At 54.5% G+C, this 22,649-nt stretch overlaps 1 protein-coding gene and 1 long non-coding RNA gene across 3 annotated transcripts in view; both read left to right on the forward strand.

Annotated features, from left to right (window-relative positions):
* Window positions 1-5,280: 5,280 nt before the first annotated feature.
* On the forward strand, window positions 5,281-6,513 carry LOC146754751 (uncharacterized). Its single transcript, XR_014938807.1, has 2 exons — window positions 5,281-5,429; window positions 6,146-6,513. It is a non-coding gene; the product is annotated as an uncharacterized LOC146754751 (long non-coding RNA).
* A 1,230-nt stretch (window positions 6,514-7,743) lies between these two features.
* The window catches only part of CACNA1S (calcium voltage-gated channel subunit alpha1 S), a 28,739-nt gene continuing 13,833 nt past the window's right edge, over window positions 7,744-22,649 (forward strand). For both annotated transcript variants that reach the window (XM_015884788.3, XM_085527268.1), the window contains exons 1-20: window positions 7,744-8,069; window positions 10,950-11,055; window positions 14,333-14,472; window positions 14,965-15,098; window positions 15,622-15,774; window positions 15,997-16,202; window positions 16,745-16,848; window positions 17,352-17,500; window positions 18,011-18,092; window positions 18,298-18,458; window positions 19,062-19,287; window positions 19,645-19,852; window positions 20,120-20,240; window positions 20,535-20,649; window positions 20,771-20,864; window positions 21,016-21,085; window positions 21,239-21,371; window positions 21,518-21,647; window positions 21,791-21,850; window positions 22,397-22,503. In XM_015884788.3, coding sequence (XP_015740274.2) covers window positions 7,909-8,069; window positions 10,950-11,055; window positions 14,333-14,472; window positions 14,965-15,098; window positions 15,622-15,774; window positions 15,997-16,202; window positions 16,745-16,848; window positions 17,352-17,500; window positions 18,011-18,092; window positions 18,298-18,458; window positions 19,062-19,287; window positions 19,645-19,852; window positions 20,120-20,240; window positions 20,535-20,649; window positions 20,771-20,864; window positions 21,016-21,085; window positions 21,239-21,371; window positions 21,518-21,647; window positions 21,791-21,850; window positions 22,397-22,503 — 2,660 coding nt within the window. In that variant the 5' untranslated portion in view covers window positions 7,744-7,908. The remainder of the gene's footprint in view (window positions 8,070-10,949; window positions 11,056-14,332; window positions 14,473-14,964; window positions 15,099-15,621; window positions 15,775-15,996; window positions 16,203-16,744; window positions 16,849-17,351; window positions 17,501-18,010; window positions 18,093-18,297; window positions 18,459-19,061; window positions 19,288-19,644; window positions 19,853-20,119; window positions 20,241-20,534; window positions 20,650-20,770; window positions 20,865-21,015; window positions 21,086-21,238; window positions 21,372-21,517; window positions 21,648-21,790; window positions 21,851-22,396; window positions 22,504-22,649) is intronic.

Genomic DNA, 22,649 nt, shown 5'->3' on the forward strand with positions numbered 1-22,649 from the left:
CTGGAAAGTGACAGAGATCAGCCCCAAGGTGGGACCCAGTTGGTGGGAACAAGGCAGCAATGGGGTGGCTGTGGGGTTCTACAGTGGACACACATCCCAGAGGAGGATAGGAGCATCCCCACGTCCCCCCACAGCATCTCGTCACCCATGGAAATACCATTACCTAGCGGCCGCCTGCCCACAGAACATGATTTGGAGCCTATTCCCGGCACCGTCCTAGGGCGGCAGCCAGGGGATCGCTGCCAAACATATTTGCTGCGGCCAACAGGGCCCTGTGGTGGGGCGGCGTGGGGCTGGGGGTGGGGGGAGGTGGGCAGGAGCACCCGTGTCAGCAGGCGGTGATTCACCGCTTACCAGAATGCCGATATTTATCACCCGGCTCCGCCACGAGGCGAGAAGAGACACTAAAATAACCGACCAAATAAATGAATAAATAATAATAATAAATCTAACGCTACGGCTTGGGTGGCAGCATCCCCTCTGCAGATCCGAATGGGTTTCCTCATCTCCTCCTCCCCGCCCCGGTTCTCTCTGCGGCGGGTGGATTCTGATGGAGGAAAATAAAGGCAGCCGCTCCCCCCCCCCATCGTGCTTGTCCCCGATTGCCCCGCGCTCGGCAGCTCCAATGGGACGCGCCGGTAACGGAGCGGGGAGGGATGGGGGGAGCAATCCATAGGGAAGCAGCCGAGGACTTCTCTGCGACCCCTTCCGCCCCGTCTCCCGCCCCATAGCTGCTTGTCCCCCGGCTTCGCGGTGGCTTTTGATGATGTGGGGATGGATGCAGACGCATGAATGCGGTGCGGAGGGACAAATGCAGTGTAGAGGGACAGACGCGGTGCGGAGGGCTGGGTGTGATACAGAGGGACGGGGCTGGCTGTGGTGCAAAGGGACGGACCCATCACAGGGGCTGGACCCGTTGCAGGGGCTGGAGCTGCTGCAAGGGGACGGCTCTGTTCAGGGCTGCAGCTGAGGCGGGCGGCACACGGTGGTGGCTTTGTCCCCCTGCCGCCCCCACCCCTTCCTCACTGCCCCATCTCTATTTCCCAACCCGGGAGCAGCGGCTCCGTCCTCATCTCCCCATCCGCCTCTCTAACGGGGCTGGTAGCGCCCACCCTTCCCGCAGCGGCCGGGGGGACGCGGGGACAGCACGACCCCACCCCCATGGGCTTCTGATAATCTCCCCCCCTTCCCGCCAGCAGCGATACGCAGCGATATTTGCGACCGCCTGCGGGGAATCACGGCGGTCACCCCTCTCCCACCGCCCACCCTTTGGGGGCAGGAAACCCCCTTCATGCATTCCCCACTCCCCCCGCCGCCTTCAGCATCCATCCACGGGCGGGGGACCCTCAGAATGGCACCTTCGGGGGGTGCAGCCCCGCAGCCGGGCGGGGGCTCTGCGGGGGCTGCGGCTGCTCCAGACGGGGAAGCGGCACTGTCTGCATCGCTAATGGACTGCTTCGGCGGCTCCTCCCGCTCGGGGTTGGGGGGGGGAGGCAGCACCGCTGCGGGGGCTGCGGGAAACCCGAGCGAGGGCGGCCCTGCCCGGTGCGGCCCCGCGTGTGCGTGCAGCTCCCCCCCCCCCATACCCCCACCTTGCACGTGGTGGTGCAGGGAGGGGTGTGTGCGTGAGGGGATGGGGATGGAGGTGGTGCCGAGATCTGTGCTGCAGATGCAGATGGGGGAGAATCACTCACGGGGATGAATTTAGCTGTAGGGGAAGGGCCCCCGTTTTGGCCACCATGGATGGGTTACAGGGGGAGATAGCCCTGCTGGGAGGGAGGGGGGAGACTCCTCTGCTACCCCACACCCCGCGCGCAGTGCTGCTCCGCAGCATTACTCAGCACAGCCCCACACGTCCCAGCTCCTCAAGCCCACACCGCAGACCACTCCCACCCCAGCGCGGGGCCGTGGTGCTGAGCAAAGCCCCCCATGGTCCGGGCAGCCTCCCAGTTTCCTCTGGCTGTCCCCTCTGTGATTCCAACTGGCAGGACGGCACCTATGAATATACAGAAGGGGTTCATTTCCATGGTGGTTTATTCTGCAGCCGCCCGGCAGAGGCTCCGTGTCCGGGGACATGGCACGGCTGTGCCTCAGTTTCCCCATCTGCACATCGTGGCGTTTTGGGAACAGCTTTCCCCGCGTTTCTGAAGATCTATTCCTGGAAAGCTCTGGGTGTCGTTATCAGGGCTATTTATAGTGTGGTAAATGGGTTATTAATGTGATTCTTTGCAGCATGGTGATGGGGAATTGCCCCTGGCAGGGGTGACAGCAGCTGTGCCCAGGAATGGCCCCAATCCACCCCATCCCATGGGAACCCACCCCAAAACCCCAGTGAGGCCCTGCTGGGGTTGGGGGTTCATGGCGCCAGCTCTTGTTTCGATCATGATGATGAGCTGAGTCACAGCTGGGGTGCTGCTAATTAAATGTATTTCTTAATTAACAAGATCACAGAGAAGGGCCTGCCAGTCTGGCTTGGCTTTCCATCACGGCTGACAGAGGCAGCTGAGGCCATGCCTGGGGTGTGATGAGAGTCACAGTGCTCAGCACTGTCCCTGGACCCTCAGAAACCGTCACCATGAGGACAAGGAGGGGCAGCACGTGGCCATAGAATACAGTGAGAGTGCTGGGGTTCAGCACAGGACTCCCTCCCCTCCCCCCCCCCCCCCTCATACAGTGCTCTGACCCCTGCTGTACTTTGATCCCACATGGAGCTCAGCTCCAATTGCACTGGGGGGGTCTCCCCGTGGGAAACGTGGGTCTGAGCAGTGCTGCAGGGCTGTTCCCTTCCTTTGGCACTCTGCATTCTGCTCATGTCCTGTGTGAGAGCAGCAGCACTGAGTCACGTTCCAGTGACTCACGGCTGCCCCAACCTCCCCAGTAGCAGCACATTGCAGAGATTCCTGGATGGAGGCAGGAAATAAAATTAAATAATAACAACCAACCCCCCCCCCCCCCCCCAACACACGCACAAACAGTGAATTCCTGTGCCGATGGGAAACACCTCCTGCATCTCCTGCATCTTTGCCAGACGCCGCAGTGTACGACCTGGTTCCATTGCACGAGACGCCCTTTGCTGGAGGCCGTGGAAAGGAAGTGGAAACTGCACCCACCCAAAGCTCCCCTGAGCCTGGGGAGAGCCTGCAGCATGCAGTGCAGTGCCAAAGGGATGCAGTGCAGTGCAGTGCAGAGGGGGTGCAGTGTGGTGTGAAGGGGGTGCAGCAGGGTGGGTTCTGGGGAACCCTCAGCTTTGCATTGTTCCCTGGGGGGGGAATTTGTGGGGTGCAATTACTAGAGGCTCCAGTCTTCTTGGCCATGCTCTGGAAAGGGCTTTAAGGGAATTCTCACAGAGCAGCACCAAGCACAGCGTTGCAGATTTGTAGGGCAGGTGTGGAGCAGCAGCTCAGCTTCATACAGTGTGGATTCCCCACCTCTGCTCCAGCAGGGATGCACCTGTGAGCCCAGCAGCTACAGAGCAAGCCCCTATGGAGCCTGGCTTTTATATACCCCAACCAGCACAGATGCTGCCCTCATGATACAGTCTGCTAAAGACCCCACATAGCAAAAATAAAATCCCAAACAAAACAAAAAACAATCAAACAACAACAACAAAAAAACCCAACCCATTTTGTACAGCATCTGCAATTGCCAAGCAAGAGAATATCCCCAGCAGAGGAGCAACTATAGAGAGGGAGTGCCTACGGAGAGGGGAAACCCTATGGAGCCTGTCCCTTTAGAGCCCCCACCCCACAGAGCAGGTTCCTGGCAATGTCTGTGCGATGCATTGGGACAGCATCGGGCAGGTGACAGAAGCCACACACCTTCCTGCACCCCCGTGGGCTGTGGGACCCAGCTGTGATACAGGGTTGGGGTATGGAATTTGGGGTCAGGGTCCCTGTTTGAGGCTCAGGGCAAGCGCAGGGTGATGCAGCCCCTGCAGGGATGCTGCTACCCACAACGATCCCCTCTCTGCTATGGTTTTGGGTTTTCTCAGTGCTGGGCTGCCCAGCCCCCCATGCAGCAGCCGGGTGCGGGTTTCACAATGTATTTTGGTCAGTGCTTACAAGAAAAGGCTGCAGCGAGGGCTGTGGCTGGGGATTCCAGTAAATGGCCCCTGGCCTTCCTCATTCTCAAGAATAGGAAACGGAGCGACTTCTGCTCAGGGTTTTGCTGTGCTGCTCCTGAGAGGGGCCGAGAGGAGCAGACAGAAAGTGCCATAATCCACAGCGCTTTGCCAAGGAAGGGTCGTGCCCGGAGTGCAAAGCTCTCTTTCATCTGGGAAAACACACTGCTGGGTCCCACGGAGCCCGTACGGGGATGCTCACAGCCCATAGCGCCTGGGGGATGCTCAGCGCTCCTATAGGGAGCGGGGTGGGCAGGAGTGGCAAAAATAGCGCCGTGTGCCCTCTGCCCCAGCAGCTCAGTAAACAGGAAATCTATTCTTAGCCCCATTCATCAGCCGTGTGCCGGTGGCGGCTCCCGCTCCGGGCTTGTTTTGTTCCTTGCCGGCACGCGGTGACTCCGGGGCGGAAGGCGGCCGCGCCACGATCCGGCCCCGAGGGCTTCCCCTGTCACCGCCCCCCCGGGCCGCCACGACCCCCCGGCAGCGCGGCTTATAGGGGCGGGATGGGGGGGTGAGGAGATGGGGCAGCGCTGCGCTGTGTCCCATTGGGGCTGAGCTGGATGATATTAAAGGTCTTTTCCTTCATTGATGATTCGTCGATCCTATGAGTGGGCATGAGGGAAATGGGGCTGGCGGTTGGGTCGGGTGGTCCTAGAAGTCATTTCCATCCTATGAGCAGGCGCGGCAGGGACGGGCTGTGGTTGGATTGATGACCTCAACGGCCTTTTCCAACCTGAACTGTGTTCAACCAGAACCAGGTTCAGCTCTGGTTCTGTGGTGGCTCTGATGCTGGCACTGGGTGGCACGGCGGGGCTCCAAGCTCCTCTCACTGCTCCTCCATGGCACCAATGGCTCTGGGGGAGGCGAAGCCATCACGGTGGTCCCATGCTCGGGATGGGCTGAGCTCGGGACTGGCACTTATTGGACCCAAGTCCCAGCGTGGCTGCTGCGGGCTCTGCTGCCCCCGGGCGGCCGCTGTCAGCACTGCGGGGCCGCCGCCGCCTGCGGGAGTCACCCCCCCACTCCGCAATGGTTCCGCCCTCACTCCCCCTCCCCTCACATAATGGCCCCGCCTGCTCCCCCCGCCTCTACCACGAATGGTCTCGCCCACCCCACCGCGTGGCGTCGCCCGACGTGATGACGCATGACGCACGACGCACGGGGCGGTGTCGGCGCGGCGCTGTCATGGCGGCCGGGGGATGGAGCGGGTCCTGTTGGGGGGAGGTGTCTGTGCTGAGCCCGAGGGCTGAAGTTACCTCCTAAGATGGGGCTGTGAGGGCGGGCGGGGTCTGCGCTGCCTCACCTCACTGTAAGAAGGGCGTAAAGTTATGGGGGGGCGTCCGAAGGAGGGCTGTGGAGAAAGGGAAAGGAATGGAGGCAGGAGCGTGAGGGGCGGCCGGGGGCCGTGGGTTGGTTGTTTGGCAGAGCGGCAGCGTCCATCTCTGTGCTCTGCTGGAGCTGGGGGGGGCTCGGGGGCAGTTGGCTCAGCCCCGAACTGCCGTAGGGTCCGGGTGGTGCCGGGGGTCCCTGTGGGTCCGTTCCAGCTCGGGCCGTTCTTCGGCTCGTTAGGGCGGAGGTCCCGTGCTGCTGCTGTCCGTTATTGCGGCCCACCCGCTGCTGTTTGGCCGCTGGGTGGGCCCTGAGTCCTTGCTGCTCTGCAAGAGGTGGTAGCAGAAGTGAAGCTCTGTCTTCCACAAAGGGATAGTGGAAGGACAAGGACGAAATGAGATGAGGGACCATCCCGGTGCTCCCGGAGCAGAGCTGGCTCTACGGTGGGTTAAGTGAGTGCTGCAAAGTGAAGGCGAGGAAGCTTTGGGCAGTGCTATGCAGCGGGTGGATCAGCTCGCTGTGGTGCAGGGTGTTGGCTGGGGCACAGCTCTATTAGACCATCACATCTCAGTAGGATGGGAGTATGGTTAGTGTGACTGTTGACTGCTCCAGCAAAACCAGAAGAGCAGCACGTCCTTGTGCCTTGATTTCCCCACATCTCTGCACTGCTGCAATTCCTGTGTCTTTCATTCACAGCAAACCAGAGCAGGTTTTGGACTCAGTGTGGAACCTGAGGTTGGGGTCTAATCCCTGCCTGCATCAGCTCAGTGTGCTCAGCCTCAGAGACCCCAGAGCTGCAGGACGACGAGGGCTGAACTGAGCAGTGAACACCAAACAAAGCTGAAATCCTACAGAAGGTGGAGTGTAACGGTGTGGGCCATGGGTGTGTACAGACTGCAACAGCTGGTTGTGAGATTCTGTAATACAGAAGGGCATGGAGGCATTATTTCCCTTTTGTTACGGGTTGCCACAAACCACCACTGATAAATACAATTTAATAAATATGATAAATATTTATTTTTATTACAATTTAATAAATATAATAAATACAATTTTTAAAAGCAGATGTATCTGGATAACAACCTGTTATAGATATTACCAAGAAGTGTGTGTGTACATATATGTAGTAAATCTGGAGGAAATAGCACTGAGAACATAAGAAATTAGAAGTAGTAGGAAGGAAATGAGATGCACTGAAAGTCAGTAATACATCACCAAATGCAGGTGGCTACTGTACAGCTTCTCAATGCTGTAACTGCTGGACTTATGACTGAGTATACTTAGCATTACTACACTTAGGACAGTTGCATATAATAATGAAATTATTGTGTACCAAACGAATCTTAGAAGGCTGTGAGTGGATCAAACCAACCTCACGAGAGCCTAATTAGGTAAACCTGTTTCAGAAGAGGCCAACCCTCAAAAGTGGACCAGACAGTGATGGACTAAATCTCACGTTGGAGTTGATTTGCATCACAAAGTTTGGAGTCAGCCAAGGCTCCCCGGGGAAAATTATATTTAATTAGGAAATGTAGGGAAGGAAACTTCATGTGATGCAGAAAATTCTGAGGGAGAACCTCCACTTTGGCTAGGAAATGAGACGTTTTTGTATTGCAGAGACTGAAGATACTGCCTCTTAGAGCAGCCAGTAGTTACTGCTGATTTCTCTCACCTGAGCTGATTGATAGATTACAATGTTTCCTATTCCCAGACCAAGATTCATTTTCCTGAGGCTTGTTTTCTCCTTCCAGGTGATGTTTGCTGTTAAAGTTCTTCAGTTTTGCTTTTATTGATGGTATCATCAGGATGTCTCTGACTGTCAGGTTCCCAGCTGCCAAACGAGGCCAAGCCGTGCCTTCCAGGGATGCTCCCATGCTGGCAAGAATCATGCTCTGTCAGTGTTCTAGCAGGTGTTTGCTGTCAGCATTTTCCCCCTTAGGGCCAGCTCACCTTTGTGGCTACACCCATTGAGGGGCCTCAAGAATATTTCTTTGGGAAAGTGCCCCGCATCCCTGTTGTCCTTTTCACCACAGAAATGTGATTTATCAGACAGGACTGCATGTGTTCTCCTGGCTTTCCTTACAGCCTGGAGCACGGGGGAAAGAGGTGACAAGGGACAAAAAGCACTTTTCCTTTGGAGAAGATGAGCGTGGTGCCAGGCAGCCCTCCCCACCCCCAGCCCTCTCAGCGGCATGCTAAGCACTCGCCCGCCTCGCAATGCGCCGGGTAAGGAAGCGACAGCTGCTGGGGTCCTTTTGCTGCCTCAGGAGCTGCGACAGCACCCAGGAGCCAGGGATCTAAATTTAAGTCTGTGCTTTGTGTGCTGTGCGTACCAACGCAGCCTCCAGCCCCCAGAGCCCGGCTCCTCAAGCAGGGGGATCTGGAGGAGCTCTGGCTGGCTGGGGCTGGGGGCTTGGCCGAGGGGTGAGAGAGAGAGAAACAGCGTGAGGAGAACCACCATGGAGCCTGTGTCTCAGCAGGATGATGTGAAGAAGAGGCAACAGAAGGAGAAGTCCAAGAAGCCAGTGCCACCAGTAGCCCCTCGGCCACCCAGGGCTCTGTTCTGCTTAACCCTACAGAACCCACTGCGGAAGGCATGCATCAGCATCGTGGAGTGGAAGTATCCTTTGGGAAGGGGTGCTGGGGAGCAGGACCCTCAGTCTGCAGGAGGAGAGCTCACAGCACACTGCTGCGGTGGCCATGCTTGGGCTTTGTGCTTGGCTGTCCCACTGAGCCGATGAGGGAGCAGGAAGAGCAATTGGGGACACCTGGAGGATGTGTTAGAGGCAATGGTTGTGTCAGCTGGGCTCGGATGAGCTTATATGGGAAGATGGGGCTGTGAAGTCATGGGGGATCTTTGGTGGGGTGTTGTAGAAACAACCTGGGTGGCAAGGGACTGTGGGGTGTGAATGTGTTTTGTGTCTGTAAGGAGCTGTGCTGGGATGGGAGAGGTGTGATGGGGATGGGACCAGGCAGAGCAGGAGAGCCATGGCTGGGAACTGCAGTGAGAGGGGCTCGGGATTGGGCAGTGAGACCACGGTGAGCTGCTTGGGATATCTCTTTGTGTGCATCACCTCTTGTCTTGTCCTGCATCTACTCCCTGCCATGCTGGGGGGGCTGGCAGTGTCTCCCAACTCCTTGCCAATGCTATCGTCCCCTTTTCCTGTCCCTCCCTGGTACTGTATCACAGGTGAAGGCTTTTTGGAGTGTCATTTTTCAAAAGGATGTGATCTTCCAGTGCCCCTGAGTTAATTCAGGGATGGGCTTCTGGGGTTTGCTTGTTGACTGGCCATCTCTTTACTGGGATGTTTTGGTATGGAAGAGAAGCACAGCTTCTATTCAGCCCTTCTGCCACCCTAGGCTGAGAGTAATGATACTGCCTGCTCTCCAGCTGCCTGGAAAGGATCCTGTCCCATGTCAGCTCCTCAGCTTTGTGGCTCTGACAGCAAACACTGCAGAGCAGAGATGAGCCCCAGGAGAAGGAATGCATGCAGCGATACCAAACCCATGCACTAGGTATCCCCACAGAATACAGTCGCAGCTAATCCCCACTTGGCAGCTTGCCTGGTCTGACGTCCCTAACTGTCCCATGAGGGCTTGTACATCCTGACCCTGAAATGAGGGCAGTCAGGTGCATGGGGGTATAAAAACAGCCGGGCACAAGAGCAATGTCACTGAAATCCATTGCCCAGGATTCTGTGTCCTACCCAGGTCGGAAGCACCTCCCTGGTGGGACACCACCTCTCCCTCCATGCTGCTCTCCTGATGCACTGATGTGGGAGAGGCTCTCTATGCTCTGCCTGCTCTGGCATGTGCTGACCCAGGATGAGGAATGTGTTTGAGCATGCTGGAAGACGTAGGGCCTATTTCCAACTCTTCCCCTGCAGCTCGGCTGTATGCACAAGTGTTTTCCATACCCATTGCCCATTTGAGACAAACACCGCCCTGAGAAGGATGTGCTGGTGAGGCATCTCTGAAGCAGTAAAGGAGAATTCCCCAATCTGGACTCTGCTCCCTCAGTGGTCAGAAAGTTCCTTTCCAGCATGGGAACAAGAGATCCAAGTCCACTTCCAGCACTGCGCTGGTTAATGTGGCAGGACCTGAGCTGTGATTCCTGCTCTGCTTACCCAGCTCTCACCAAACAGTCACATATCTCCCACATCCTTGCACCTGCACAAAGGCTGTGATGAATGGCAGCAGGGTGGGCTGCTCCTTTCACCCCTTCAAGCAGGTAGCTGTGTGTTGCTCACCCTATGGTGCTGAATCAGACAGTGGCATGGCTGCTTCAGACCCATTCTGCATAATTATCTGGGAATGGGGATAATTAGTTGATTAACTGTAGTGCAGGGAAATGCTAGTATGACTTCAGGGCTGCTGTGCTGGGATGCTGGATTTCAAGGTCTGAGCTGCAGGTGCTCACAGGAGGCTCTGCCCAAGGTGGGATGAGAACTAGGAAGCACTCAGCAGTGAACTGGGGCCAAAACGTTCATTGTGTTTTGTGCCACGCTGTACCCAGACCTGTCAGCAAAAGGCCACCAGGTGCACAGAGAAGACTCCTTTGCTTTTAGGCATGTGCACAGCTGCACGGTGTGGTGTCTGGAGCACAAACCTGTGTGGCCTGGATGCAATCAGCAATGGACAGCAAAAGAGCATGGCTGGCTACTGTTCTTCCAGGGTGGCACGGGACAGTGGGCTTGAGCTGTGCTGGGAGGAGGAGAGGCTGTGGTCCATGGGGTGGGAACCTTGTCATGGCCAATGTCCTGTGGGAGTGTGAGCCCTTTTGGGACTGCTGGAATGTGACAGCTGTAGCCTGACCTTGAGGTTTCAATGGCCCAGCAGAGCAGTGACAGCAGCAGGAGTGACCAAGTGGCTGTCCCTGGGCCTTGGAGGTAAACAACAAACCATCCTTTTTGTTCAGAGGTGCCCCAGGGCCCAGATGACTCAATTCTTTCTGGGGATGGAGGGAGACTCTGGCACTCAGCAGAACAGCCATGAGTGCACTGCCTGCATGGGCTGTGGGACGTTGAGGTGTGAGCTGTGTGTCTGCTGGTTGAGCTGCCAGCCTGGGGTGACACAGTGTACCTTAGGTCTGCAGTTCTGCAGCCTCTTCCTTCTGGCGGCTGGGCACCACAACAGGAGCCAGGGCCACCAGGCTCTGGAGTGCAATGCTCTTGTGATCTCTGTGTTATGGGAGAGGATCTTGAGCCTTCAGGGTGGCTCCTGAATGATGTGAAGGGGGAATTCCCAGGTTTCCAGTCCCCTTCCTGGTCCTCCTCAGCTGCAGCCTCTCACTCTGTGCTTTGTCCCCTTACATCCTGTGTGGGTGCTGCCCCTCTCCAGGTCCTGTTTCTCACCCTGTCTCAATTCCTTCCTCTCTCCAGGGACCCCAGGAATGGGCAGAAGGAGGCTGTTTCCCTATGCTTCCCCCACATACACCCTGACAGGCTATATGCAGGGACTGCTTTCCCATCTCTCTCTCTGCTCCTTAACACTGTTTCAGACCTTTTGAGATCATCATCCTCCTGACCATCTTTGCCAACTGCGTCGCCCTTGCCATCTACCTGCCCATGCCTGAGGATGACACCAACGTGGCCAACTCCAGCCTGGTGAGATTCAGCCCTCCTGCCACCCTCCCCTCTGCAAAGCTGCCGTCAGCCTTCACTGCTCCATGGAGCTCATCCTCAGTGTGTCTGGGTGCCAAGTGTTGGCATCTGTAGGGCTGCTGCCCTGTGGGGTGGCCTCATGTGTCAGTGCAGTGAGAGAGGCCACAAATCAGAGACACCACTGCACCACTGCAGAATGGGTCTGGAGAGGTGCTGGAAATGGGTGTAGGATGAGACCAAAAGCAGCAGAGTGGTGTGAGAAGTACAAGGGAAGGAAGGATAGATCTCCTCCTTTTTTTTTTTTTTTTTTTTTTTTTTTTTTTTTTCCTTCTTTTAATCTCAATCTTTCCAAAAAGAAACTTCCTGTTTCAGGAAGGCTGAAATGTTTTGTTTTAGCATCTTTGGGACCGAATTGCCTGGCCATTCATTTCTAAACTGAATTTTAATTCTGGGACATTTTTTTTTTAAAGAGGAAAAAATAAACCACCCAAAACCTCTGTGAAGGAGAGATCAAACCTTCCCAATCCATTATTCCATTGTTTCCAGTCCCTCCATCTTGCCTGGAATAAGATGTTTTGGTGTGATCCAAATCAATAGCTTTCATTAGGTTTAGTTCGCCGCGTCCCCCTCTTAGATCCCGACTGTAGTTCAATCCATATTGATTTCTATGGTGAATCTGAGTTTGGGCACTGAATCAAAGCATCCAAATATGTTGTTTATACCAAAATGTTCTGTTTGCTAATTTCAGGACTCCGCAGTGATGGGGTGGGTGTTGTGTGCAGGTTAGTGCTGGCAACCTGTGGCTTAAAAACACCTCTCTGTATTCTCTTTTTCCCTTCCAGAAAAATCTTAAAGCAGTCCAGAAGTTTGAGATATGGAATAGAAAGAAAGGATTTCATTTGAGCAGGTTACTTCCCTGGCCATGGGGATGTGACAGGGCTTGAAAGGCGCAAAGAGGTTATAGAGGCAAAGAGGTCTGTGCCAAGAGATGGAGATGGAAGTGATAGGGAAGAAGCAGGAGGTGGGGGTGGCAGCGGTGGGTGGGATTTGGCTGAGATCAGGATGCAGGTGAGGGCAGAGCTGTGGGACAGGAGCACGTGGCAGGGTCCTCACTGAGCTAATTGCATGAAGAAATTTCATCTGTTTTACACATTATTTCTTTAATCCTATGCCTGATTTTATTTTTCTCAGCCCGTTGCCATACCAACAGCCTGGCATATCGGCAGTCCCAGGCTTTCACTCTTTCAGCCCCACTCTGCACATTTCTTTGTCTTCACGTTCTGGTGCCTTTGGATGAGCAATCCCTGCTGTGAGCAGAGCCAGATGCCCATTGTTGCGGGTGATGCTGTGCTCTGCGTGAGGCTGCAGACAGTGCAGCAAAGCCTTGTTGGAGGCTTTCCTTCCAGCAATAGTGAGAAGCTGCAATGACTGAGGGATGCAGGGAAAGTGGTGGCTCCCTTTGGAGGGTCCTGCGTGGCCTCAGGGGCTGGGAGTTGATGTTACTCTGCAGGCTGGAGCTGTGTCATGTTGCATTGCATTGGTGTGGTGCACAGTGTTATTCCTGCTGCTGGGTCTCATTCAGAGCCTGCAGGTCAGGTTACTCCATGTCCCCCAACATTGTTGAAGCATGTGTCTGTGCAGCAGCCCAGCAGGCTATAACGATCCACAGCTTTTTATAGTACATTTTAAAGGCTGGGCTCGTTGTGGATCTAACCTCAGGGCAGTGCCAGCACAGGTATCAACCCTGCCAGGATAAAACGTCCCCTGGCTGCTTTCTGCTGCTATCCAGAGGCTGCAATAAGTCTGTCCTGGTTCAAGACATTGCTTTGTGGCCTCATGTGTCTCCTGCTCAGCATGTCCTGCAGCTACACCTATGTGAGGAGTCCCAGAGGTGACACCTGCATGAGTGAGAGGCTCTTCCACCTCAGCCTAGTGACACACTGACAGACAGGGCCTGCTTTTCCTCTGCTGACATTAGTGTGTGTCTACAGATTACAGCCAGACAAGGAAGGGGGGACCAGACCCACAGCTGTAGGACAGGTTATGGGGAATCTCTCCAACCAGCACTGATGGAACTGCATAGCACCTAATTACCATGCTGTCATCATGTGCTTTCCTAGTTCCAGAGGGGTTGTACCAGCAGGACAGGTCAGGATGATCCAGCTCTGCATATGTGATTGGGTCTACAAAGCACAACACAGTGCTGGTGCTGTACGGATGCTTGCAGTCTCCAAGGATGGAGGTAACTCAGGTTGCAGGGGCTGCCTGCTGGCTCTCCTGTGGCCCAGGAATTCACTTTTGGATGTTTGGATGCTGATTCTGGGACCAGCCTGGGCCTTGACAGCTGCTGATCTGAAATGTGTGTGGTAACTGTGTCTGTTTATCTGGGATTGCAAGGATGGGCTATGGGGGATCTGTCATTGATGAATGGGGAAGGCAAGCATTGAGTTGCCTTAGCTGAATCCTTGAAGGTGCAGCCCTGATAACACTTGTAAGTGTTGAGGTCTCTGCTCTCACCACTGCTTCCCACAGACCTAGCAAGGTCTGGTGCTGTATGATGGCAGACAGACAGGGACACTTGGCATGCCCACTGCTTGCGGACATGGTAATTGAGCAAGCACCACGTCTGTCTGAACCTTGGCCTTGGTTGCTGGTAAATGGGCAGCGTTTTCTATTTGGCAGGGCAGATGGACCTGGGAGGACACATAGCCGTGGTGTGCAGCTTCCCTCTGCCCTCTGGGTGCCATTCCCCACAGAGCTCAGGCTGCTCCATGGGGTGCACAGTGAGGAGAGGGGTTGTGGAAAACCAGAAATATAAATATCTCTGTTCATTCGACTGCTTCAGAGGCATTTTAATCCTGGCCTGGAAAGAGCCATCAGCATGGCTGGCAGTGACAGGCAGAGCCAGGTGGGCACACAGCTCTTGGCCATGCTCCCATGGAGGCCAAGCTATTCCGAGCCCATTTCTGTTCAGGGTGCCAGGGCACAGCTCTGCATGGTGAAGCCCCAGGGCCGGTTTCCTTCCAGCAGCTCAATCTGCCATACTGGTGTCTGGTGTTGAGCAGGGGGCTTTGAGGCCTGGGAGGCACCACGGCACAGCCATCTCATCATGATGGCTGTGGGATGGCTGCAGGACAGGTCCAGCATGGCCTCAGTGAGAGGCTGTGGGAGGAAGGCCGTGGGGCAGTGGTGTACAGTGATGCTGTAGCCATGTGTGGTGTGAGGCTGAGGGTGGTGGTACTGCTCTAACAGAGCGCCTTCTGCTGCTTGCAATCCCCAGGAGAAGTTTGAATATGCCTTCCTGATCTTCTTTGCCATCGAGGCCATGCTGAAGATAATAGCTTACGGGTTTCTGTTCCATACGGACGCTTATCTCCGAAATGGCTGGAACGTGCTCGACTTCTCCATCGTGTCCCTGGGGTAATGAAGGGGGGAAGCTGCTGGCACTCCAGTTGCCTTGTCCATAGCCTGTCACTGGTTGTTCTGATGACTGCAGTGGGTCAAGTTAGATCCCACCTTGCTTCATCCTCCTTTCAGACAGATATAGAGAGCTGTATAGCTTTCCTGAGCCTCAAGTTGAGGTGTCAACTCGTGGCCTTCTCCCAAGGCCCCATTTTTCTTGCCCTGGAACCCTCTGTAAATCCTGTTTCTTCTTGCCTGTCTTCCCAGTGCCTGTCAGATTTCCTTGCCCTGGGCAGCAGGAGGGCACAGTGTCTTCCAGTATTTGGCACAGGAAATGGGCCCACTGGGGATAGGATGGGAGGGCCCCTGGGTGCTCAGCAGAGCTGGTTGCACCCCAGCACGTGGTTGTTCCAGCAGATTCCTGGTCTTGATCCTTATGTGCTTCTCTTCCTCCCCATCCTTCCTTTTCCTCCCCTTTTCCTTCCCTGCTCTGTGCCCTGGCTCTTTCAGGCTTGTCACCATGACCCTGGAGCAGATCAATGCAAAGGAGGGAGGGTCTTTAGGAGGGAAAGGTGGCTTTGATGTGAAGGCCCTGCGAGCGTTTCGTGTGCTGAGACCTCTGCGCCTGGTGTCCGGAGTGCCAAGTGAGTGCTGGGCCCTTGTTAACAGGAGGGACTGTGGGGTGGGTTGGCCATAGTGCAGATTCCATTTGCTGCTGGTCCATGCCCAGCCCCAGTATGGATGTGGAGGAGCTGCAGAACCTCACATCTCCCTGCTGCTTGAAATTGTGAGTGCTGGGATCTGCAGGTCAGCATGCACATAGCTCCCTCCATGGCTTGGTGTCAGCACCTTTGGGTGGTTGATGCCTTCAGGGTCTCACTCTAGTTTCTTTTGTCGGAGGTCTCATCTTCCTGTAGCTTATGTAGATACAGTCATGAAGAGAGCAACAAAACAGATGGAGGGGCATGAAATAGCCTCCCTAACTTCCTGGAGAATGGCTCTACTGGAGTGTTCCAGGTGCCTGGATGGTGGGTAGAGAAAGGAGCTGCAGAGATTTCAGTCCATGTTGGGACTTAGCTTGATGTTGGGCATTTCAGAGGGGAACGCAGAGTGCACCCAAAGCTGTTTGGGATGTGGATGAGACCCTTTCCCTTCTCCCTGGTGCAGGTCTGCAGGTTGTCCTGAACTCCATTATCAAAGCCATGGTACCTCTGCTCCACATCGCACTGCTTGTCCTCTTCATGATCATCATCTATGCTATTGTGGGGCAAGAGCTCTTCAAGGGGAAGATGCACAAGACCTGCTACTACCTTGGGACAGGTGGGGCTGTGGCAGGGGTGTGAGAAGTCAGAGATACCTCTGTGTGGCTGTGGGGACCACAGAGCCTCTGCCTGAGAGTGTGTTATGGCAGGGTGGGAAGGCATGTGGTACAAGACATGGATGGAGTGAGGAAGTGGTGAAAGCTTCTGCAGAAGATTTGGGGGTGCTGGGACCTGCTCATCTTGCCCAACCTGCCACTTATGGTGTGGTTTTTCCCCACAGATGTGATTGCCACGGTGGGGTCAGAGAAGCCAGCCCCCTGCACAACCTCTGGCCATGGGCGTCACTGCTCCATCAATGGCACTGAGTGCCGAGGTGGCTGGCCGGGACCCAACAACGGCATCACTCACTTTGATAACTTCGGCTTTGCCATGCTGACTGTCTACCAGTGCATCACCATGGAGGGCTGGACTGAAGTGCTCTACTGGGTGAGCTCCAGTGGTCCGGGCTTGGTGCCCAGCTTGGTTCTGGTGACTGCTGGTTCTGCCTGGCGGGATGCAGGAGGACAATTTGGTAGGGTTAGGTCAGTCCCCCACTGAAAGATGCCCTTCCCAAGCAATCTTCATACTGTGGTGCACATCCCATCACACACTGCCCATGTCCACATGTGTCACTGTCCAAGAATCCTTTGCTCTCCATATAGGCAGCAGAGTGCTCTAGCTCCCATCTTTGGGAAGGGTTGTAGACCACACAATGTTTTTCCAACAACAACGACAACAAAAGCTTTTCCAATCTTTGGTAGACTGTCTTGCTGAGGCTTAGGCACAAGGCTGATGTTTAAATCTGCTTCCAAATACCTAGGTCTGGCTTTTCCTCCACTAAGGTAAGGAGCTAGGCTCTCAGGTGAACTTGCATCCCACCCAAACACTCTCTTCAGAGGAACAAAGCTCCTACAGGCTGCTGGGGGCTCCCAGGAAAGACAGTTGGAAGAGTGTGTTGAGGATACATCATCTGCATCTCTTCTTGCCAGGTTAACGATGCCATTGGGAATGAATGGCCCTGGATCTACTTTGTCAGCCTTATTTTGCTTGGTTCCTTCTTTGTTCTCAACCTGGTGCTGGGGGTGCTCAGTGGGTAAGTGCCCCGGTCCCTTCTCTTTGCCAGCAGATCAGTGAGCAGAGTGTGGACACTGCCTGTATAGGAAGAAAGCCTGGATATCTTTCTGTTCCTTGCCTTCTTTCAGTCAACCTTTTTCCTTGCATGCTTGGAAACACTGAAGCTCCAGTTACCTTTTGTAGCAGCTTCTGTGACCATCTGTGATTTTAGCTCAGTGCAGAAATCCTTTCCCTGTAGTACAAACACTCATCAGCAGTTGCAGCATTGCAGCACATAGCCTTAGCTGGCCTGTCCAGCTGCAGCAAGGAGCTGCCTAACAGCAGCTGGTGATAGGGAGGAAGCCAACAGGGAGTTGGTGATATCCCATGATCTTGGATCATGGAATGAGGCCAAGAGAGACAACAGTCAGTAGAGCAGTCTCTGATGGTAGGGAAGTTCAAGCTTGTATCCAGTCTGGCATAGTAGGGCTGTGGCATTTGGCCTCTGCACAGCTCCTCTCTCTGCTGCTTGCCTTGTACCAGGGAGTTCACCAAAGAGCGTGAGAAGGCCAAGTCACGAGGCACATTTCAGAAGCTGCGGGAGAAGCAGCAGCTGGAGGAGGATCTGAAGGGCTACATGGACTGGATCACCCACGCCGAGGTGATGGACAGTGACCACGCCAGAGGAGAAGGTACCAGCAGTCTGTGAGGGCTGGGTTCCTGGGTGAGCACTGGAAAAGTTGCAGACTTGTTTTGTCTAAAAACTCAGGAAACAAAATGCTTTTGCAGAAGCTCTGCCTCAGCCATTGTCTTTAGCAGACTGCAGGGTTACCAGCTCTCCCACTGACAGGTGCATGAGTTTCCCAGGAGGGTTTGGGGAAAGACCACACACATCTTCCACACCTGCAGCCAGTGTTCTCCTCCTGTTCTGCATTTGCTCACATCCCAACTGGGCCCAGTTTTCTTTGTGCTGGTGGTGCTGCTCTTGCAGCAGGGAGGGTTTACCTGGGGCCTGCGGGGTGTGCTGCATCTGACAGTTCAAACCTTCTGCTCAGCCTGTCTCTGCTGTCTCCCTGGGACAGTGTTTCTCCGTGTCACTTCTGGTGGGGACACTTTTCCAGGTGTGCTCTTGGGAGAGATCCCCTCCCACATGTTCTTCCCAAGGGCACCAAGGACAGCCTGGGGTTTTGTTCCCTCCATAGGTATGATGCCGCTGGATGAAGGAGGGTCAGAGACAGAGAGCTTGTATGAAATTGAGGGCATGAACAAATGGATTCTCTACTTGTGAGTATGCACAGGCTGAACCTGTGCAAACCACAGGCTGGGTTTGGCTGCCAGCTCTGGATGGGCCAGGCTTTTTGTTTGGTGGGGAAAGCCAGGGGCCGTGTGCTCAGAAAGAGCAGAGTTCCAGGAGAAGGGAGCAGAGGTGGCTTTGCTCTGTGTTCTGCTGGCACTGATGGCCCTGTGGACCCTGTGGCCTTCTCTCCAGCCGGCAGTGGAGGCGTTGGAACCGAATGTTTCGTAGGAAGTGCAGGGATGTGGTGAAATCCAAGTTCTTCTACTGGCTGGTCATCCTGCTGGTGGCACTGAATACCCTCTCCATCGCCTCTGAGCACCATTTCCAGCCCGAATGGCTAACGATTGTACAAGGTAAGGCCCAGGGAGAGGGGGGTGTCTAGAACACCTCGCTACCACATAGACATGCATGGATTCTTACTGTGCATGCACAGCCACTGACATAGCACAGTGACTGTCATACACATGTAGACATGCCCACACACACAGGTATGTGTGCACCATCCACATGTACCAACTACACATTGCATAGACATGCTGCGTGCACATACGTGCCTGGTGTGTGTTCTTTGGCACAGTGAACAGGCATGGTGTATACGTTTACACGTGTACATGCGTAGTTCACATAAACACACATCACATACACTCACATGGTACAGACACGCACGTGTCTGTATGTTATCTCACCACACATGCTCACAGACATGGAGTGTAGCACACGCACACAACTCAGCCATGCATACGCACACAACAAATGCAGACATGCTGTGGTCTCAAACATGACTGCATGTGTCACCCTTCTCACCCTTCTTTCCTGGGTCCTCCCTGGAAAGTTGCTGTTGCTGCAGTTGTGGCAGGGCAGGATGTGGCAGTACTGTCCTCCTTCCCATCTCAGCTGTGCCATGTTGAGACGAAGAGGTCCAAGCCCTGATGGCTTGAATCTGCCCCCCCCCCCAGACAATGCCAACCGGGTGCTGCTTGCACTCTTTGTGGCTGAAATGCTACTGAAGATGTATGCGCTGGGTCTGCGCCAGTACTTCATGTCCCTCTTCAACCGCTTCGACTGTTTTGTTGTGTGTATGGGGGTCCTGGAGACCATCCTGGTGGAGCTCAGCACTTTGTCACCCCTGGGAATCTCCGTGTTGCGCTGCATCCGGCTGCTCCGCATCTTCAAGATCACCAGGTTGGTATGGGAGCTGGGGAGCAGAGCTGGCTGCCCCCCCAGGTGTCAGTGGCTCCTGGGATGGTGAACGAGGCCATGCTAGTGATCTCTTTGTCCACAAGATGTGATGTGAGAGTGGGGAGGAAGTCAGAGCAGAGCTTAGTGGAAGTCTCATGGGGTCCTGTGGGAGTTCTGGGTGCTCAGCTTATATAAATAGAGGTTCTGGGGCCCAGGACCAGTGGCTTCAGGCTGTCTTGCCTCTCACACTATTCCTGGAGCTCCATTTCCACCTCCTGGGGCCTGGCTGGAGTAGTCCCAGCACTCAGAGCCCATTCACTGGGTTGATCCATTCCACCTCTTGTACACTCCTCTCCCCAGGTACTGGACATCGCTGAGTAACCTGGTGGCCTCTCTGCTCAACTCGGTGCGCTCCATTGCCTCTTTGCTCCTCCTCCTCTTCCTCTTCATCATTGTCTTTGCCCTACTGGGCATGCAGCTCTTTGGGGGCATGTATGACTTTGAGGACATGGAGGTGCGACGCAGCACGTTTGACAACTTCCCCCAGGCTCTCATCAGTGTCTTCCAGGTATGGGGCTGCAGCAAGCAGGGCAAGGGGGATGTAAGATGGGGTGCCTGGATTTTCCCTGGGCTGTGGGACTCCTTGGGATTGGAAGAGGTATGGGTTCATGGGAGGTGGTCCGGCTTCGAGACTGGAACAGGAAGAGAGGAATAGGGTCATGAACAGTAGGTTCAGTGATAGCGCAGAGTTTGAGATCTGGGAGTGACACTGGAGCAGGACTGAGCTTGGGTTTCTGTCCTGCTTCTCCTCACATTGCCTCTGCTTTTCTCTCAGATCCTGACTGGAGAGGACTGGAATTCAATAATGTACAATGGAATAATGGCTTATGGGGGCCCATCCTTCCCTGGCATGCTGGTCTGCATCTACTTCATCATCCTCTTTGTCTGTGGGAACTGTATCCTCCAAATTTTAAAGCTGTGTCCAGGCTCCCTCTGCCCACCCCCATAGACTGCTCCATATGCATAAACCTGAGCAGACTGCTCTGTTTGTGCAAGGACTGAGTTGAGGGATGGTGCCATCAGCCCAGAGCTCAGCACTTGAATACACAGGGTCAGGGATCACCAGCCAGAGTGGTAGGACAAGGGTTCATCTCCAGGAAGGTTTCTCACAGCAAACCAGAGACTACAGGCAGCCCTGTCCATATCCTCCAAACATAGCCAAGTTCATGTCCTTAGTGCTCACCCTCCAGATATCCTCCTCAATGTCTTCCTGGCCATTGCAGTTGATAATCTGGCTGAGGCTGAGAGCCTGACCTCAGCTCAGAAGGCCAAAGCTGAGGAACGCAAGAGGAGGAAGATGTCCAGGTGAGTGCTGCAGCACAGGGTAGTGCTCTGCCCAGCCAGGTGCTCTGGGCAACAAGACAGAATGGTATCACCTGAGCCCCTCCCTGAGTTCTGTCCTTGTTTCCTTCTGCCCTCCACTCAGAGGTTACCCAGAGAAGTCTGAAGATGAAAAGCAGATGTTGGCAAGGAAGCTTGAGCAGAAAGCGAAAGGAGAAGGGATTCCCACAACAGCCAAGGTCAGTGCTGGTGGTGGGTTGGGCCCTGGGGGGTTCTTGGTGAAGTAGCAGGTGCTTCCTGCCATCAGCCAGGGCTGGCAAAGGCTTGAAGCTCATCTGAGTATGGCACACTTAACTGCATGCCTACCTCTCGGTCTCTCCTTTCTTTCAGTTAAAAGTGGATGAATTTGAATCCAATGTCAATGAGATCAAAGATCCCTACCCATCTGCAGACTTCCCAGGTCAGTTTTGTCCCCCAAAATACTGGAGACATTGCAGAGGGAGGGTGCTGCAGCCTGGCTGTGTAGTGAAGGTTGTGACATTGGCACACTGAGGTCACATTGCCTCTCTTGCTCTCTGTGTGACTCTTTTCCTTCCTTGTGACAACCCTGCAGGTGATGATGAGGAGGATGAGCCTGAAATCCCTTTGAGTCCTCGGCCACGTCCTCTGGCAGAACTACAGCTGAAAGAGAAGGCTGTGCCTATGCCTGAGGCCAGCTCCTTCTTCATCTTCAGCCCAACGAATAAGTAAGCACTGAACCTTCTCCTGGCACAGATGTCCCTTATGCCTGGGGCCTTTATGTTCTCAAGGCTTAGCCAGAATCCTGTTGCTGGCTACCATGGCCCCCATCTGATGTCCCTCTTGCAATGTCTTACGTTGTCTTTGGCCTCAGGTTTCGGATGCTGTGCCACAGAATAGTGAATGCCACTTGGTTTACCAACTTTATCCTGCTCTTCATCTTGCTCAGCAGCATCTCCCTGGCAGCTGAGGATCCCATCCGAGCTGAGTCGTTCCGCAACCAGGTGCCTGTGTGGCTCTGCAGGGCTGCGCTCCTCCATGCACAGAGCGGAGGGCAAACCACAATGCCATCAGTGCAGTAATTCTGGAATTACTGCATTTCTTATGTCACCCAAATCTCATCTAATTCTGGTGCTTCTGTCCCCAGATTCTTGGGTACTTTGACATCGGTTTCACCTCTGTCTTCACTGTTGAAATCGTCTTGAAGGTAATTCTCTCTGCTTCTGTGGTCCCAGCACATGGTTCTAGATGTGCTCTGGCCATGGGCACAAGCGCCAGGTCCCACCAGGGGAGGCTGATAGCTGAGCCTGAAGTTTACAAAGCTCATAATATCTTGGCAATGCGTGACCTGCCCCAGGGGCCTCATGCAGTGAGGTCAGGCAGCTGTGTCAGCTGTGCTGCGATGCTGGGACAGATGGGCTGCAGTGACAGCATTTTTGTTAAGAAAAAAAAAAAGAGAAAGTGTAAGCAATGACAGTCTGTGAAGTAAAACAGCAATTCAAGCAGCTGCTGCATATTGTTCTCCCTGTAAGACATGTACTCTTCTCCAATTTGCTGAATGACTGGAAGAATTCTGCTTCCAGCCAGTGCAATGCAGAGGATTCCAGCTGCCTGCCTGGCTTCAGAGCCTAAGTGTGAGCAGCACAGGGCCCATGGAGTTGCAAGAAGCTCCCTGCACCCTGTCTGCCTGGGACTTTAGAGGGACTGCCCTGAGCCCTGCCTGGCTGCTCTGCTAACCCCTTCTGCTCTCCAGATGACAGCATATGGTGCTTTCCTGCACAAAGGCTCCTTCTGCAGGAACTCGTTCAACATCCTCGACTTGCTGGTGGTCGCTGTGTCCCTCATCTCCATGGGATTCGAGTAAGCACCTCCATGCTTTGTGGAGTGGTCACTGATTACTTAGCCTGGTGTGGGGCAGCTGGTTCTGTTGGGTAGAAAAGAAGCTGCTAACCCTGGGCTGCATCTTAGCACCTAGAAATTGTCTGTAGCTTTGAGGAAATTAGGCA

Source organism: Coturnix japonica, chromosome 38 (genome assembly GCF_054131305.1).
Source record: "Coturnix japonica strain WE chromosome 38, WE-NBRP24, whole genome shotgun sequence".
Taxonomy (NCBI): domain Eukaryota; kingdom Metazoa; phylum Chordata; class Aves; order Galliformes; family Phasianidae; genus Coturnix; species Coturnix japonica.